Source organism: Mustela lutreola, chromosome 6 (genome assembly GCF_030435805.1).
Source record: "Mustela lutreola isolate mMusLut2 chromosome 6, mMusLut2.pri, whole genome shotgun sequence".
In the NCBI taxonomy this organism is placed as follows: Eukaryota; Metazoa; Chordata; class Mammalia; order Carnivora; family Mustelidae; genus Mustela; species Mustela lutreola.
This window is the reverse complement of record NC_081295.1, coordinates 151,530,345-151,550,488: the sequence shown is the minus strand read 5'-3', so window position 1 is coordinate 151,550,488 and position 20,144 is coordinate 151,530,345. Positions and strand designations below refer to the sequence as shown.

Sequence of the window (20,144 nt, the reverse complement as noted above, 5' to 3'; positions counted from 1 at the left end):
CTATATATCAGTTTTATGTTTTTAGTCATTTCCCTTCCACTTTCTAACCTTTCCATTAGTGAGCAGAAGTGAATTAATGGTGATTAAAGGCTAGCCCAGGTGATAGGTAATTACGGAGTGCTCAATCATGCCCATGTGGGTGGGGATGGAGGAAATTGATCGATGAAGAGACTGCTGAGGCCACGTGTGCCCCTGGAGAGGGGGGATGTGAGGTGAGAGCAATAGCCTGGGACCTGAGCCTCCGGTCCCACATCACCAGCAGCCTTCTCCGCGGTCTCCCTCACAACACGCACCCTCCCCAGAAGGGGCTCCGATGGCCACACTGCTGCACAGGTTCTGAGACAGGCCTGAAGCATCAGTGGGCTTACTACTACTCCCTCCATATGCCCAGTCCACCCGACTCATAGTGGACAGCATGACCAAAGTGCTTTCTCTTCACACCACAGGCAGCCCTCCCCACAAAGAACACACTTCAACCAAGGAACGTGCCTTCTGAACTTTCACAGAATGACCCTGGTAAAGAAACATGCCTGGTAAAGAATCACACTTTTACAAAATGCGAAACGACCTCAAATCGAAATAACTATTTGTGAGACTTTACAAATTTTCTATTATTAGTACACTAGGTCCTTATCATCCAGAGATCACCAAATTGACAAGGGCTATACATTAATAATCGGCTTTCCTTTAGGTGACATCTTGGACACAAAACAAAGATTGAGTAATCTACAACTAAAAAACTGCACAAGACTCACTCTCCATTACACTGAGATATGAATTCTAAGTGCTGGCTACACTCACTGAGCAGACAAATGACTTGATCCACCATTCCAGTCTCGGCCTACAGCTATTCAAATACAAATTCAAGCCTCAGAAAATTCAAATTGCTTCTTTCCCCAGATTTTCAGGTTATCAAGAAACAGTTAAAAACACGAGCGGTAAGTCTTGAATGCCAAAGGTCTACCATACAAGTCCATCATATGTGGCAAACGCAGTTGGCTTTCATTTTAGCTAAATCGAGAAAAAAAGAGTGTTTCCCAGGAAGAGGCTGGGATGGACGGGTACCAACACTGCAGGCAACAGTAACTCTACTTGTACTCAGCGCTGGGAACCAACACTTCACTGCCTCTGTAATAATTTCCATTTTTATGTAGCATTTCCTAGCACAATTGCCATGATGCTAAAATGTTATTACGATCATATTCAAACCATTATATCATCTGCAATCCCATAAAATAACAATTAACGGTATGTCTTCATTCAAATGATATATGGGTGAATTTTAAAGTTTCTAACCAATTTAATCACAACAGACACAACTCAAATGATTCCATTCACTTACCCATGACCTTACAATCTATAAAATACTATCTGCGTGAATATTCCAGGATTAGAAAAGATAAATTTAAAAAGAATAAAAAGAAAAATCGGGTGTCAACCACAAAGCAAGATAGCCCAAAAGTCTTCGGGTTGGGTTTTTTTTTTTTTCCCTCTCCTGAAACAGTGTTTTTTTTTTCTTTGAGTGTATTTGATATTTGACAGATATATTAGCTCTCAAGCATCATTTATCATGTTTATTTTTAATAGGTTTCCCTTAGAACAGCTGCCTAAGATGCTAATCTTTTCTTTTTTCTTGAGCCTTTTGTAAATATTTGAAATAGCCATTCATTAACAGTTGCACATTTATTCAGTCTTGTTGTACGGCCTGTGAACTGGAATTAGCTTTTATTTTATTTTTTCTATCTCTTGGCCAGACCAGAGAAACCCTGCTGTTTGGGTTCAATCTGTCAAGGTTCAAATTATCCTCCAACTGAGAGCTAATCAAGGGCGTCTGACCTGGTTTGCAAATAAACTAGGAACAAAAGTGGGCTTATTTTTTTCTTTCTTTGGAGCACTGGTTCTCAGAAAGTAAAGCAAAACAAGAGCTGGTCACAAATGCAATTTGCTTAAAATTAAAAACAGGCACAACTGGCAGCTGAAGAACTGGATTTACTCCGTGTTTCTGAAGTACCCCCTTTGGCTATGGATCCATTTTCTTTCTTTTTTTTAATAGGAATTGGTTTGCAAAGACATTGCAAATTCACATGCACAGCACACCTAACGACAGTCTGTGGCATGAGGGGAACACGGATTTTAGGCAATCAAGCTAATCTGATGGGTATATTGGAAGCTTTAAGTATCTCCATTGACCCCAAGCCTCAAGTTGATATTTATTACATGTAGCGGAACAAATCTTTCGTGTACCATGAACATCATTACTATATCCATTTTATATACATTTCTAAAATACGAAGTACAGAATTTTCTTTTCTTGTTTTGAAATTTTTTTAATTAACTAAACTTTACCCAAAACACGGCGTTCCAACTCATGACCCCGAGAGCAAGAAATGCATGCTCCACTGACTGAGCCAGCCAGGCGCCCCAGAATTTTCCTTTATTTTGAACATATTTAATCTCCAAACTTGAAAAGAGTTAAATATTTTTCACAAATTAAGCAGAGTTAGTTTTAAACGTACCTTAACGAACTACTTAGTGAATGCACTTAAACAGAGTCTTACTTACAAACAAATATTAAAACACTTTCTCTTGTTCTTGTATGGTAGGGTTCCTGGAGCCTAAAATGAGTGCTGGGATCTGACTTTCAGCATTCTGTTGCCTTTGTCAGGTTTCAATCTCTTGAAACCAGAACGGCCAATGAAACTGAAGACCTGTAAAGTGAGTCAGTGCCGCCAGTCAAGACCACTGTGACTGCCCACCACCAAGGGCTTGTCTCAAAATGATCACACGTGATGGAATGAGCCCAGTTATCACAATAACCCACAGAGCACTACTGCGAGCACTGCATTTGCAGTATCGAGTATCTGAGTACAACGCCTTCCCTAAGGCACACACGCTGCGGGCCAAGGGGTGCGCCCCCTCACCCCCAAGAAAGTGTTCCTCTCAGGACTCCTGCTCAGACTAGCCATGGAACCTCTCTGTGCTTATGTGGAACAGGGCTGAGAACGCCAGCAGCTGCAATTCACTGGGCAAACGCAATGATGAAGAGGCGGATGTAAGAGCGCAAAGAAAATTATTTGGTGCCTACTTCTCAGGCAGTCTTATTAATAAAGGGCCCACAAAACAGCATCACATCTGAATTATACATATAATCATACTTGCATTCATCAAAAAAAAAAAAATCACTGTCACAAATAAGAAAGAAAATAAAAGCAGTAAGACAATAGAACCAATGATGTGTGAAAAGTCCATTTTATGTTTCTGGTGGTAGAATAGAATAAACATTTTGCACCATATAAAATAAATTTTTTGTTTTCTTGGTGACAGCCATTCTGCTTCCTGGAGTCCACATTTAAGAATGATCAGCAATACGGTGGCTGAGTACACGATTAGATGTCAACAATGAGCTGATCCCAAACTTGAGAAACACCTCACCTTATTTAAAATACACCTTACTTAAAATAATGGTCCTTACTCACCTTACTTAAAATAATGGTCCAAGTTTCTTCATAGTTCTCCTTTTATCTAAATTAATCTGAACAAGCCAGCCATCTTTAAGTAGAACCTTATAATCCAGCAAGTTGTTTTAGTGAAGAAAAATACATATTTGTTTTATAATTTGTTATCAAGCCATACTTACAAATTACAAATTGTTTCCTTTAATGTTCCAACCTTCTCTATGGAAAACGTCGAATGTATACAGCATTTTGCTGTCACAAATCCTCCACTTAACAGGCACTTGACAGATGTTTGTTAAATAAATAACAGTAACAACAATTAAGATTAAATCGCACACTAACCTTGGCCAATGTGCTGGGGGAAAAAAAAAACTCAACCAATCTCTTGTATTTACTCAAGGTGAACTATTTTAAATGTTATTACATCAAGAAATACATAGTAAAATACAAAACATCAGTGAATCTCAGCAAAAACAGTACAGATTTCTAAAATTCACAGGTGGTATAATTTTCACGTAATTGCAGCATTTATGAATTTATAAAGAGCACTTGCTACCTGAAAACTTAGCTGCAAAAATCATATTGCTGGAAACATTCAAATGCTGGGTGGGCTAACACACTGAAAGAAATTATTTTAAAAATCTATTCAACTTATTCTCTCCTTAACATAGTACCAAGTTTCTCCTACCCACCCACCCCTGGTTTTTTACCAAAACTAATTACATAGTAAATCCATCTTCCGGTCAGTACAACTGTAAATGAAGGTCAGACTGTTATGTATAAATTATCTCAAGTCTGAAAAACAGAGCCTAGATGTGACCAGAGTAAAACACAGATGTAAAAACAGGAATGAATTCACTTGTATCCAGTATGCAGCAGCCCGCTTTTTCAAAGAAAACAGCTATTACCTTTTTGGTTCCAGCTTTCTTCAACAATTCCTATGTTGGGCACTCACTTTATTTGAAATATTAGCTAGTTTGCCACTGTGTTACTGTAATATAGGATGGGTATGCGCTACCATTCACCAAAAAAGAATAGTTTTAACTGTGCCCAATGCACATTATCCTCTCTAAATTACCTCACATCTGTGAACAATCCATCTTTCTCTCATTTCCACTCAAGGGCACTGGCTGACTAGTCCCTCAAACTCCAGCAGCCATAGCCAGACACTGAAGAGGTTTACTCAGAGCATTTGCTACTTCCGCTCGCTAAGGCAAGACCGGGAAGTTTCCCGTCTACAGTCACAAGAATCCTAAGGGCGTGTGAGCAAGTGTGCAAAACACAGTTACTGAACATCAGCTGTGATGCAAAGATAAGACTCAGGCAGTCCTTGTCACAGAGGAGGGAAAGTGAAACAAACCACTTCACCTCGACCTGGCCGTCTGAAGAAAAAATTCTGTGACTGAAGAACACGTTATGTGGTACAGAATGCTAAGAACTGGTGGCTCAAGAGGAGATTCAAGGCCAAAAGGTGAAGGGTCATGAATAACCTGTCATCTTACAGGCCCTTTTTACTCGGAGTCATCTCAGGCCCCACCCAAGATCTACGAGGATCAAACCCATAGGCTAACAAGGTCCCTGAGTGACCTGCGTGCGCTTCAGGTGGGAGGAGCACATCCAGGGTCCAGCGTTTCTTCTGAAAAGCAGCCCAGGCATATGCATGTGGGAGCAGGTGGAGTGTATGAACAAAATGCACAGAACACAGTTGCCAAGGGGGGCAAAGTCAACTGAAGTACCAACAGCATCTTCTTAGGCATCGACGTCTTCTGTCCCTCCTCTTCTTTCTGGCTCTCTCATTATATGGTCAAGAATAACATATTAGCAACTGAGCATTCTCAAAGTATCACAGACTTAGCACTACACGGGCTTGGCTCATACTCATGCGGATTGGCTAAAGGGGAAACTGAGGCTGAGGAAGAAGAAACCAAAGAGTTGTCTCAGGGCCACAGAGCTAACAAGCTATGGAAACAGCAGGTAACCAACTCCGTCTTAACGAAAATGTCACAGTACCTCAGGATTACCTGAGTCCAGTGACGTAAGGGCTTACATACCGGACTGTGAATGGCAAGGTGCTGATTTTTATTTCTCTCTGTGTTTAACAGCTCCTAGTGACATGCCAGTAATTGTTTAAACCATAATCCTATTATTACCACCATATCTCATTTAATGAGAAGCAATCCCAGATATATAAGGCTACTCTTAAAAGGTGTTTGAAATATAATAAAGGTATTATGAAATTTTTATATATTAAAATAACATTCTTACAAATATCTAACACAGTATCCTGATGCCTGTACAACATACTGCACTAAAAGTTAGTGGCTTAAACCAATAACTGATTAATACGATCCTGCTCAGCTAGGCGGCTCTTTTGATCAGTGTGGTAGCCCAAACATTCAACACGGCTCCTTCGCTTACAAGTCTGGGGTTCCGAGGAAAAGCGAGAAGACCTATGGGCTGGCTGCATGTCTCTCGGCTCACAGGACACTGCCAGTAGGGTAGCTGGACGTCCGAACGAGGCTGCTCGGCACTCCAAGCAGCATTCCACGAGAGTAAGCCCCAGTACACAGGACAGTCAAAATCCAGTGGCCAAAGTGAGACCCAACGGCCCAGCTGACAGTCACTGTGGAAGGTCCCATCTACACAAAGTACACAGACTAAGAAGTGGGATTAAATGAGAGCCACCAAGTTAACAGACTCCCAGGATGTTTCAATTGTTGATCCACAGGGTTTTAGGGAGAAGAAAACATGAACTGCTAAATACTTCAGATAGTTTTTATGCCAACAGTGGGCTTTGTCCACTGTACACATAGCCTTTAAACCCTGAGTCTAGTCGAGCACTCAGCCAGGGGCACGTAACACGGCCCTTTCTAATTAACTAGCTGGGTCTTTCCCCCTTTTGCTCTCCGTGTGATTGGAGAGACAATCCACTCTTCTGGTTTCACACTCTTGGCTTTGATCTCTGACTCTGATCATCCTGTTTTGATGCCATTCTAGGCTCCCCTTCTGGGTCTCAACTTTGGGTTCCCACCATCATTCTGGGCCGTGATTGTTCTGTGTATCAGCTGCACATGTGAATGCACAAAGCCTGTGGCGGCATGACTCAGGGACCACGGCTCCTATCCCAGCCCCAGTGCTGGCACTGTCACTCCACACCCCCTGCAGAAGGAATTCAGAGAAAGCAAACAGGCTTATCCTAACAAGACGAGAATGCAGACAGCCATCTATTTATATATAGCTTTTGTTGCTTATGTTTTACTCTAAGAAGAAAAGAGCATACCTAAGAAAAGTGTTTTTATATAGATCTAAATAGAATTCCATTAATGTATGTTATAATGTGTACTCATGCCTCCATTCAACAAGTATTTACTATGGTCCTGTATGCCCTGCGCTACACCATGCTCTAAAAAATCCATGGATGAATAAAACAGGCAGTCTGTCTACTGTCTCGGAACTTTTCCTGAATCAAGAAATGAATAAACAAAAGGGTATAAAGTACAAATCATAAGTGCTTTGGAGGACACGTGTGATATGACAGAGAATCAGAAGGAAAGGGCTCCCTTTCAGGGTGGTCAAAGACGTGCCCCATGAACAGGAGACATTAAAGCTGATCCCTTATTATGAAAGAGACGGCCGTGCAAAGACCACAGGTAAACAGGTAAACCCTTTCAAAGGAAGGGAAAAGCCAGTGCTCTGTTCAAGGAATTAAGGGAAAAGGGTTGGATGGTAACAGGCTGGAGAGAGAGGGTGGCAAGAAGAGTTCGGAACGGTGACCCAGCCAGATCACGTGACCCCTCCTGGGCTTTGCTGCCAAGTTCAACTGTATTTTCCTCCAAATGCAAGCCACCTTCCAAGGACTCAAGCAAGTCTCTGGTCTTCTGAAAAGCTACCACTTAGTCTTCTAGTCCACAACTTTTCTTTCCCCTAAGCTTCTCCTACTCACATGTCTTCCCCCGCTCCCCGCCCCACCCTCTGAACTCCCTTTCAACGAAAATGTTCTTAATGCTATTCCATGGAGCAGAAGCAGCTGAGGATAGCGGTGAGGGAACTGGGGAGGGAAGAGGGGCTTAGGGAGGTTCCCTGTCCTCCTTGGGCTCCACATTCCTCATCTGAAAATGAAGGGTGAAAGATAATTGCAAAGGCTTCCCAGCTAGCTGGCTCTTTGATTTATTCACAGAGCTGCCATTTCAACCATAGAGCTGGGCAGGAAGTAGATCAGGTTAAGCCAGGGGGCGTCCAGATTTCTCCTAAAGAAACCTTCATCACGTACAGTTGATCATTTGTAAAAAGTAAATTCTCAGAATATCAGGTTAGTCTGTGCTCAAACAGAATTCACCAAGTCCGGAGTTAGGTACAAATAAGTTTCAGTTTATCAAGTGTTCCAAATGGTCATATTTCTGTTTCCCATATCTCAGTCAAGAAATAAAAAGTAGCTCTATTTCAAATATGCATGATTTAACTTTCTAAATGGAAAAACTCTGATAATTTAATATATGCAACTCCTTAAAAATGAAGTCTATTGTGTTTATGCAGTCTAAAAGTGTAGGTACTTACAGAAAATTTAGAAAACATAAAAAGCAGAAATAATATTAATATGCTCTTTGTCCCTCCAACTAAAGTAACCTATGACTTAATTTCTCCTTTTTTCCTGTACTTAATTATTTTTGCTTGCTTAATAAAAAGTTGTTACTGTACAGCAAATATGATTTTACAGCCATGTTTTTTAACCCAGTATGAAAAACTTTCCAGGTTATTATAAACGGTAAACATTAACATTCAAAACTTTGTAATACTGCATCATGCAAATATATCAAGGTTAAGTGCTTTCTGAACTAGAGAAATGTGGATTTCAGCTATCAATATAGATTTAGTATTTCTTAAATTTATTCTTCTCAAATAAAGAAAAATAAATAAAGGCACACTTTATATCGAGGAAATAAAGATATTTTACAAACTACACAAATGGACATATTCTTTCTATTCCTATAAAAACAAATTAGCTAATTAATTACATCAATCATGTTGCTACCAGCAGGGAATTATTTCCACAATATACATATATTTGTTTTATAAAACATGTTTGAGAGTGAAAGGCTCCTATGTGCCTCTAATTATGATAGTGTGATAATTTGCTCTGAAAGGCTCGACCCAAACTGAGCCCAAAAAGGGATATTTAAAGAGAGGAAAAACAAGATGAATTTCTATATCCAAAAGAAACACACTACACCCATCCTCCCCCTCCCAAAAAAAAAAAAAAAATTCTAGGCTGGTGATTCCCAAACCTATGTGGCTTCTAAAATAAATGTTCCCCGGCCTCCAACTAGCTCACAGAGCCAGGATCTTTGGAGGGGGAGCCTGGGAACCTGTATGTGACACTCTGCACAGTACTCTGAGGGGAGGCTGGGGGTGGAAAGAGGGGCACCCGTGCCCACGCTGCAGCCATTCTGTGGGAGGAACAGGCACAGAGTTTTAGTTTATCGCCTCACATCGACGGTGTGTTTCTTCTCCACTCCCACTGAATATTTTGATTCCATGACTCAGTGTATTTATTTAACGAAGAAAGTTTTCTAGACAGAAGTTTCTAGAAGTGGTCCTTACCACATGCATCTGAGTCATCTGGACTGATTCATCCGAAAATCCAAATCCCTGGGCCTGCGGCAGACCTACTGAATTGGGAACCGGGCAGCATGTCTGTCTTTTTCTTTCTTTCTTTTTTTTTTTTTTTTTAGATTTGATTTATTGATTTAGAGAGAGAGAAAGAGTGTGTAGGCGTGCAAGTGAGAGGAAGGGCAGAGGAAGAGGGAGAACCGCAAATAGATTCCTTGCTGAGCGCAGACCCCAAGCGGGGCTCGATCTCAGAACCCTGAGATCAGGACCTGAGCCGAAATCAAGAGTGTGACGCTCAACACTCTGGGAGCCACCTGGGCACCCACCCTTTTTTTTTTTTTTAAAGCTTCATTTATTTTATAGAGAAAGAAAGGGGTGTAAGAGAGGGGAGGGGCTGAGGACGTGGGTAAGAAAGTGCAATTTTAAATACATACCCAAAGGCCCAGGGTTATCCACAGAGACAGTAAAGCTTAAGACCCATGTCCACAGATGATGGTTAGTGCACTGGCCTTCACTTTCCTTAACTAGAACCCAACAGATCAAAAAGATCTAAGCGGAGAGTATGGTCATCTAATTGTTCGCTCTTTCCCTGATCCATCTGATTCATTCTTTCAGCAGATCTTGCTCGTTCTTCCCTAAATGTATTTCCACAGGTTAAACCCTCTTACCCCAGGTTCTCATCCTTCTTTTGTTGACACCAGAAATGACGGGCTAAAGGGGGCTTATTCTTTAAAGGCAGCAATCTAAATCAAACTCTAGCTTTTTTATATTATAAGTAACAAGAAATGTGTTGAAACTCACCAAGAGAAACATATATATATATATATATATATATATATATATATATATATATAAAACACAGAGAGCAACAAATAAAAAAAAAGTATAGAAATTTTTAACCTCTGCACAGCAGCCAAGGTCCCACTAACAAATATTTTTTTCATGCAGAAAATTATGCTCGCCATACCTGACACAGTGCAAGTATGTTTACTGCAATTTAATATCCACACAAGCAGGAGAAGAGATTTAATAATTTTTCAGCTGGAATGAATTGACAGCCAGTGGTAGAAAAGTGCAGAGTCCACAGAATCGATAAAAGCCGCTGGCATCACAAAGCAGTACTTCTGCCCAGAAAACATCTCACAAAGGTCAGGTTTACAAACCACCAGGTAGCAGTATCACTTTCACATCTTTCCAGGGCTATTAAAATTCCATTAAACAACCTTCCAAAACTAACTTGCAGCCTTTAAAGTTCACCAAAATGATCCCAGAGACAGATCTGCCTCAGTTCAGATGCTGAAAGCAAAACCTTTGGTTAACTTCTATCTCCCGTCACCAAAAAAAAATCTTTTGCAAAATTCCATTTAGAAAAAGAAAAAAAAATTAAAGCAAATATGTATTTATTTACAACTATACATGTGGACCTAAGTGGGATGTACCCACTTAGTGAGAATGATGGATACCCGTCAATTCTCAGGAAATAGTTTTCAAAAGTAAGTTATTTCTGTTGCAGATCTTGGAAAGCCACCACCACAAAGTATCTAGTGTCATAAAATCACGCCTGTGTTATGAGACACAAGTACTCAATTATGCCTGAACAACAGCTGAAAGGAAGCAATATCCCTCGCCCACTTTAAAATTGAGCTTTCCAGGCTGTATTTTCACCACAGGTTCCAAGTCGCATATGGAATTTTATCAGGCCCCATCAATTCAGGATTAGCAACTCATCCAACATTTACTGAGCACCTACTAAGCCAACACGCACACTGCCACATGTGCCTGACCCCACAGCCTCCAGGCTCAGCCTTCCAGCCTAAAGCACAGATGGAAGGGAAGGGGAAGCATGCCACAGAGGACAGAGAGTATCTCTGGGCAGAGAGACATGGCCAGAGTCTTCATTATGTGCTTTAGTTTTCCTCCCGAAGACATAAATTTCATCATGTTTATTTGATCTCAAAAGCAGAAGGATTTGCACTCAAGCAAAACAGAACACAGGCACCTTCAGACCATAACAGAGAGTAGGGAGCTCCGTCGCCCCGCTCAGACCAACACCCGGCTGAAAGCACTGCGTTACAGCAGGAAACAGGCCATGTGTTCCTCTGAATCAGTGGTCTCCGCCTCTGGAAAAATCACTTTCTTGAATCCGTCAAAAAATTTAAGAATGCATCCCCATAGATCCAGATCATTAATTATATTCATGCACTTTTGTACGAATGCATTATGTACAGTATGAAATATACACAAAAGGAAAATTCCAAGGAGGAGAACATACAAGTAAACACAATGTTACTATCTTCTTCCTGCACGCCGATGTCTCATCTCCCAGGATGACCCAGGGTTTGTACACCCTGTCTCTACAGTGGGATTCCTCTGTGGTTCCTAAGGGCTTCGGACGTGGGACCAAGGCACCACAGAGGCATAGCTAGTGAGGATGGATTGTTTAAGACTCCCCAGAAAGCCTTTCACAGTGTGAAGCTTTTCAGGGCTCGGCTACAAGTTTTAACCAGGAAAGCCAAAATATGCAACTTTAAGAGAGCAGAGAATGTGAATTTCAGTGTGAGAGGAGCCTGCTGAGAAGTACTACACCTCTCGGCACTCTCTACACGAACTCACGTGTGAAAATCTTTCAGATCGAACACCAAGCCGGGTTTTTTCTCCTTACAGACAACAAGCTTTCCAGAAGTTCGGAGTCTACACGGCATCTGTGACGATGGCCTACTTTCGATGCAATTCCCCATCAACACTTGACTTTTCTGTTCTCATTTGTTTTCCCGTGCCTCATTATTTTCAATATAATTCTGTACTTGTGTATTGGCAAGTTGTTTTGTAGAACACAATGGAGCCCCAAAAATACCACTCCCGTAACAGTGGGGACTGAGGACACTCCAGATTTGCTATTGACAGATACAAAAGGTATTCCCAGAAGCTCCCAGGTTTCTGTACTTTGGTCTGTATGTTCTCTGAACTAGGAAAATTCAGAGAATTATGAACAGACGCCATTCTGCCGAACAGCCTCGGGACTGCGTCCCTGTTCCCACCTAGAAGGTATGCTGTTTGCTCAAGGGTCAGCAAACTTGACCCAGTGGCCTCCCTATCTTATCAGCAGAAGTAACCAAAGGCTGATTGTAAGAATGTACGTTATCCTCCCTTTTCTAAGGCATGTGCCTATTAGCAGAAACACAAGCTGCTTCTGACAAATGCTCAATAAATACTTGTCGAATGAATGGAAAAATAACTATATAGTTGGAACAGTTAACTGAAGTTAACTGAAGTTAACTGAGTGAAGGAGTCACTGGCCAGTGTGTTTTTTTCACAGACTGTGACGCTAGCATTACAGAAACCCCAAGACTCAGAAGGGCAAGTGGATTCTACTTAGGACCCTAAGTGCACTCCAGTGGCGGTGGCAGTGGCTGACCATGAGAAGGCTTGCGAGGAGAAGCCCTGGCTGACTGGTGACGGGGGCCCAGAGTCAGGGAAGGTGCAGAGGTAACCCAGGGGTGGCCCATTTGTGGACACCGCCCCAGGTCCATAACAGACGTTCTGGAAATCCAGGTGCTTATACATGTTAAAAGGGCCAATGACTTTTGTTACCCGCTTCCTGATTCTGGGGATTTTAGCTTTCATTAGCCCCACGTGCTATCCTGTCCTTCTAAACCGGGAGGAGCCCCTCAATGACAAGAACCATGTATTTGTCATTTTGCTTTTCATCTTTTTAGTTCCCAGACAGCACAGTAAACAATCAGCAAGTGTCAGCTGACCCTTTTGTGATACCTTAGGGGATAACAAAAATCACTGCCCCTTTTAACTTAAGTAAGCACCTTTGCATTCAGAAACCATTGGGGGGGGGGTGTCAGCAAATTGGCACTTGTGTTGCCCCTCCCACCTCCCTAAGTCCGCTCCTTCCTTACTCAGCAACCGGGGTTTCCTCTTCAAGATCCTTCTCAGTAGAGGGGAAGAGGGTGAGTTATTTTACGGCTTCAACCAACAATTCTCAAACTACTGGTTCTCGACTCTAGTCCTCAGCTCTGGCACTCCGGCAGACTCACCTGGATTCTAGAAAGTGCAGGGCTCCCTGTCATAGGAAGTGCGATGTGACTGTCAAAAACAGGAACTGCCAAGTGACTAAAATGAACAGCCAGACTGAGTACAACGATCTATTCTAGATCAACATTAGGCCCTCCTTCTCTGGTGGATCTGGGACATATATAAGCATATTAGAAGCAATGGGAGGTTCTGCCAGTCTTCCCTAGTTTGTTTAGGTTAGCTTTCCCCAAAGGTGACCAATGAACCCTGTCATCCCTAATTCCTGTTATAAATACAGCTTTAATGGAACACAGCCACGCCCATTCATGTATGTGTCGTCTGTGGCCGCTTTTAGGCTTTGGGGGCAGAAATGAACAGTTGCCAACAGAGCCCTTAGGGTCCACCAAGCCTAAAAAACTCACTAGCCAGCCCTTTCAAGAAAGGACTGGTGTGTTAAGGAGTTACAAGAATCTCCCATTGTCCTGAAGTTCACGTGAGGCCACTCTGCTTTTAGGAAAGACCAACATAACTACCTGTTTTCTGCTAACTGCAAGGCACCCAAAGAGGATTTTTGTTTTTACCCCCAAAAAAAGAAAAAAAAAAAAAAAAAGCTGAGCATGAAGACAGCCGTCTGCACCGTTAGCAGCCTGCCACGGCAGGAGTGGTCAGTGGCCCTCTGAGATCCTTCCCCAGGACGGCGCCCGGCTCAACTCTGTCCTGAGCCCCGGGGCTCAGCTCCACTGACCCACTGGCAAAATGTGTCTGTGCTTAGATATCAGGAGAGCCTGGGAGGGCTTATGTTGGGGGTCCGGGAAACACTCCAGATTTTTTGCACATAAATGAACAGTAATTGCTTCTTTGCTTGATGCCCCTCGGCTTACGAAGTGTTTCCCGGGCACGTTCTCTTTGCACAGAGCAGGGCAAACCGGGGCCCCAGAGAAATACCGAGGAAGCCGGCCAGTTCGGGGTTCTAGAGGTTCCGGGGCCAGGCCTCCGACAGGAGGGGCTCAATGAACAGGGCCTCACCTCTACGAAGACCGGGCTGGCTCGGCTTTTACTCTTCAAATTTCATTTGAAGAAGGGATTTCCCTTATTGCTTAAAAAAAAAATAAATAAGGACTTGAGCACCACTGTCCTAGAAACTCACAGATCCAAATAGACAAAGACCAGGTAAACTGTACTCTGCTTTGCCAAGGACAGACGTAACTAGCATTCTCTGAAATCTAAGTGATTAATGTTGGCTTATTTAAACTGAATGTGTGACACATAACCATTTAGGCCTCAGGTCCTCTTATCCGGTGACATGTATCATGCACACCACATATAAGTAGCTGTCTCATTAAAATTTTTTTTTTAAAGTTACAATTTAATATTATATTTTGGGTTTCTTAAAGAATCAACAGAAGAAAAGGCCATGTGCAAACTATATCTTGAATTTCTATATATGACCAGCTAAAAGCAATTTTATACTTCTATATGTATTTTATATGTTATATTTATATTTTATATGTAGTATTTTAATATGTATTTTATATGTTATATTTATATTTTATAGGTAGTATTTTAATATATTTTATATATATTTTTATTACATTATTCAATGTCTCTTATGAGAGGAAAATAATTCTTCTTAGTGTCTACAGCCTCGAAACATGTACCTGACTCATTATAAACTATACACTTCCTTTTACACACTCATATCAAAGTATATAAACCGCTGTGTTCCCTTATTCTTCTCTAGAGCCAGGATTCACCAGTTTGTAAAATTATCTTCCCGCTTTGCAAACATAATACAACATTTTATAGCACTTTTATTTTCAGGGTCCATTACATGCACAATCTTGTATTTCTTTTTTTTTTTTTTTTTAAAGATTTTATTTATTTATCTGAGAGAGAAACCGTGAGAGAGGGAACACAAGCAGGGGCAGAGGGAGAAGGAGAAGCAGGCTTCCTGCTGAGCAGGGAGCCAGATGCCAGGCTTGATCCTAGGACCCCAGGATCATGACCTGAGCTGAAGGCAGACGCCTAACGACTGAGCCACCCAGGTGCCCACATGCACAACCCTTTAATGTAAGCTGCCTAAAATCCTCCTTGGAAGTTGACAGTATATAACAAACACTTAAATTAAATTATTAATCCTATAGAAGAAAGAAATTTCTCTGTGTCAACACAGCACAAATGAAACTAGGAGTCAATGAGACATTTAAATAACTGCCATGGAAATTAACAGGATGTAGCTATTGGTCTCCTTTCCGACTCAATATGCAGCAATCACTGCTCACAATGATGAGTCAAATGCGGCTTGATACAAACTGTAGAACTCGACGATCCAAGTTCATACATCCAAAAATCAAACACCGCTCATGTCCTTCCCTACATAAAAGGTCAGGAGGTAATGTCTTCTAGATGCATTCCATAATTAATCTTACACACAAAAAACAGCAACTTTGCAAGTCTCAAATAAAACAGAATTCGTTTTTTTAACATTTCAACATTAATACTAAAATCACTCAACACCAAGAAACTCTCTCCCTGCTCTGAATATTTCACCTTAACTTATTTACCTTTCCATAACCGGTTTATGCCACTTACCCTGCAAGGGTTTTCAGATTCATGAGGGAGAAAAAAGTAGCAACACACAAATGAGATCTAGAAAAGCACACAATCACTATAAAAATAGCTCATCCATCATCTCTACATTTTGATTCCAGAGGCAGCAGTGAAAGGTGCTGTTTCCACACCACTCACCCAGCACACTTAGAAAGGTTTGCTCCACCACTTATACAACTGAAACTGATTGATTAGCTGCTAGAGAAAAATCAATACAAATATCCTAGAAAACACTAGCTTGTAAATTCATTCTGGCCCCAACAAAGTCCTGGTCACAGCCTGACATGTTTTTCTAGATATCTAAAATGCAACCATGTCAAACCCTGGTCCCCGAACACCACGATGCTGAGGAATTTTTAAAACCGGAATCTCGGCAGAGGTGAGGAGGTAGGGGGAAAGTTTCCCCACAGGCTGTTAGAACAATGAGAGAAGAAACTCAAGTTACGTGATAAATCTTATACTCACATTCAGGACTGGCCACAAAAATGATGAACACATTGAGAAAGTGAAAATGTCAAGGGGACTGAGTTGAGAGAAAAAGGGGGGGGGAAAGGCAAGGAAATCAACTAACTATAAACTAAATACATACATATTACATATGTATTAATGTATTGTACATATTAATGTAATGTACATATTAATGTATTAATATGTATATTATACACATATATATGCATGTATTTTTGTAAATGGCAAACTAAAATTTCTATTTAAAAATGTAAATAATTTTTATTTTAATGCAATCCATTCAAAATTTAATGAGCTCCCTCATTTTTGGCAGCTGAATGTATAGTCAGTATATTTTTGGTGCTTTGGGAATCCACTTTACATTCAGAATGATTCCATGATTATTTCAGGATCTCTTCTGAATGCTTCCTTCCCTTTGGGTCAGCCCTTAGCCTCTCCAATCATTAGACCACTATGAAATAAATTTATATGAATATAAAATGTTTCATAAATATGCTATTCAAAAAGAAATTGTGCTCTTATTCTATCATAGGCCAGGCAATCTGGGTTCTTTCTATCCCCATTCTACAACTAGTACAGAGTTTTTGAAAGTCATTTGGTATTTCTGACAAAAAGTCATCAAAAACTTTAAGAAAAAGAAAGGAAATGACTTTTCAGGATGGGAAATTAACTTCCACAGACAGAGTAGCTCTCATCAAATTTATTGGAAACATATTTAAAAGGGTCTTCATCTTAAAGCAGCCTTTCGAAGAACCACATTGTTTATTATTAATTATACGGCCATTTAATAATAATGGTATCACGCAGAATTTAAGGGTTTCTAGCTCAAAGGATATTCCTAACACCTGAATTATTTAGAATTAAATACGCAAAAATCACAGAGATAAGAGAGAATTTCTTCTATTTACCTTCATAATTATTCTTCACAATTTTAAAAGTTCACATATAGAAAATCTGTAAGATCAGTAACATCCCAATGTATTTTGCAGAAAAAAAGAAAATGAACTCAATCCCTTTAAAATGTAAGCTATCAACAGGTACCTCCTATAGTGGAAAAAGAGTATACGGCCATTCTCAGCACAAATTTGCTTTTCTCAAATTATGAGAATGAAAGGTAATAGTCACACCAAATAGTTTCTATCTACAGAGTCCTAAAATATGTTTTAGCATCAAAAGAAAAGTTGTTATTTGACTCTATTCGTTAATGTCTGTTACAGATGTGTCAATATTTTCCCTCAAAATTAGATTTATAAAAAATTAAAAAAATTTTTTTTTAAAAATTAGACTTCTTGGATTCACTTAAATTCCTTCAGTTTAAGTAGCATGTCTTCTTCATAAGAAGAACACAGCCAATTACTTCCTGTAAGTTATCTCAAATTCTAACAACAAAGAATAGGAAACGTCACAGTAACAAGGAAACCAAGGCCTGGAGGGGGCAAGTACCTTCTTCAGACTGGCATGGCTGGTCAGCAGCAGAACACTTTTCATATTCAAACCCTCCTATGGCAAAGAACATTGAATACCTAACTACTTTAAGTTCTCCTAACCATCCTGCCTTGCCTAGGAAGTTACGACCTCAATATTTTAGTAACACTACCATACCAGAATCAAATGAGCTCACCAGTCCAAAAAGTAGCAATTGGTTTCAGCTCCTCTAATACACAGATACCAAGACAATGGAAGTTACACAGCCAACATTCCAGGGTCAGGAATAAAAAGGCAACACACCTACACACACATACCCAAACACACGCTCATGATGATGAAAGCAATACTAACCCAATCTCTTTGAGTGCTTTCTCTGTGAGTAAACAAATGCTACATCGCTGCTGACCTCAGATACAGTCTTTGTAACATTCACCTTAAGTGGCCCAACCCACTTTGGCTATGACGATGCTAAGTGACAATAAAGTCTGAACGAAGTCACACTCTGTACTTCCGCTGCTCAGAGGGCATTTCTAAAGATAAGTAACATAAGTCAGAGAACTAAGTTGGATATCTTTAGGAAAAAAATCTACAATCAGATATAAAAACTGATTATTCCTTTCTGGTTTTTGCCTCAAGTCAAGCGTAATACATAAATGTGTCCAATTAAGGAGGGCACGTGATGTAATGAGCACTGGGTATTATACAAGACTGATGAGTCACTGAACTCTACCTCAGGAACTAATAATACACTATATGATAATTAACTGAATCTAAATAAAAATCAATCAATCAATGTGTCCATACTAAGTGGTGAAGCAATCACATCAAAATGTTAGGAGAGGTTATAGGTGAAGATAGATATAAGGGAGCGAAGAGAATACCTTCACTTCCTAGATGATGATTTATCAGTTTTAGACCTTTAAAATAAATTTTCAGAGTCAAGTGAGAAGATGTTTTAAGACTTACATTTAGCTGTGAAGAGAAATGCATAATGTTGGAAAAGTACTTCGAAAGAACTAATCCATACTCCTACCAATTTGCAGTGTTTGGTGGACAGATCATAGAGTTTTAATATCCCCATTTTCTGACAGATATATGGAAAAATAAACACCAATTTAGAATGCCAGGAAAGGCATCATTTTTCAAATAGATGAGGTTTCTGTGCAAATGTATGCCCTTTCTGAACACGGCTTAATGTAGTCATGTTGTACAAAAGACAATCACTCAGACTGTTCTTCATATTAGATAATTACCTGGCTCTAAAACAGAACGCCGGCAGGAGTCAATGAGCATCTCTTGTTTCTTGTTCAATATAAGTTGGATGTGAATGAAGGAAGGGACTGAACTCAGGTTGTAAAAATAGAACAAATTTGTTGGGAGGTGTTCATAAATCAATCAAGGTACTTTTCTTTCTATTATGGAGAGCATTCCAAATTCATGTTGATAAAGGCTTTCACAGATTAAATAAAGAAACATGTTCAGAACTCATACTATCACTTCTAGGGTGTGAAGTACTGAAAGTTGCACTCCAAGTTACTCGCTAAAAGGACAAGTACATTGCCAATAACTATTAACCTGCAAGATTATGAGACAATAGATTATATCATGTTAGGTGTAAAGACACACCAATGTTATACACACATATTATAAACAAAGACAAAAGAGAAAGTCTATGGTTTAAGCAGTTAGTGTCAACACAACTGTGACTCACATTAAAGATAAGTCTCATTATATGCTGAGAGATACCTAAACAATCACATTTTCCAGCAAGTGATGATTTGGAAGCATCTGGCCACCTACACAAAGAGTTATTCTCATTAGGTCTCTTTACCCGTACCACTCTTTGCTGGTCCACAGTTCTGCAGATAAAGAGGGTGAATTTTTTTTTTTTTTTTTGAGGGTGATCTTTATTGACCGATAGTAAAATCTACCTTTTTCAAGGCTCCTGGAAATACTTATTCACTCTACATTCCAAATGTCCAAAAATTACCAAAGAAAGAGTTAGAAATCTTGAAAAGTAGTTTGCTCAGTCCACAAAAGTCTTCATGCACATTAGACGGTCATGGATTTCATTTTTATTTTTTGTCTTTTCTATGAAGTGACAATGGGTGATAAAGTTCAAAATACATCATAAGAAAATGGAAGATGGAAAAGTAGTAAAAGAAGAGTAACAGGAACACTAGAACCTGGTTGGTTGAATCTGGTAACATTTCTGCTATATAGGCTAAAATATTTATAAACTCTCCAGAAAGCTAAAGCAGCATCATATATTTAAAGTGAAGGGTTATTTAGAAGAATATTATAATTTAGTTAGAAGGCTAAAATCGCACATAATTCTAGAAAATCTTACCTTGAAAAGACTGTTTGGCTCTTTCTACTAGTTCTTCTATCGGGTAACTGGCCAAATTTCCTCTGGCGTGTTTAGTTTTGCAGTAGGTACAAGCATTGAGGCACCTGTTCAAATGAGGCAATAAATGGGGCTCAAATTTTTAAAAAAGATAGTACACACCTAACATGGGAAAAGACCTAAAACATACAACAAGATGTTAATTT

The 20,144-nt window shown here is 40.0% G+C and overlaps 1 protein-coding gene across 3 annotated transcripts in view; it reads right to left on the bottom strand.

The window, feature by feature from the left end:
- CDKAL1 (CDK5 regulatory subunit associated protein 1 like 1) overlaps nt 1–20,144 on the bottom strand; it is a 640,699-nt gene that overhangs the window by 323,031 nt on the left and 297,524 nt on the right. For all 3 annotated transcript variants that reach the window (XM_059179446.1, XM_059179445.1, XM_059179447.1), the window contains one exon: nt 19,942–20,045. In XM_059179446.1, coding sequence (XP_059035429.1) covers nt 19,942–20,045 — 104 coding nt within the window. The remainder of the gene's footprint in view (nt 1–19,941; nt 20,046–20,144) is intronic.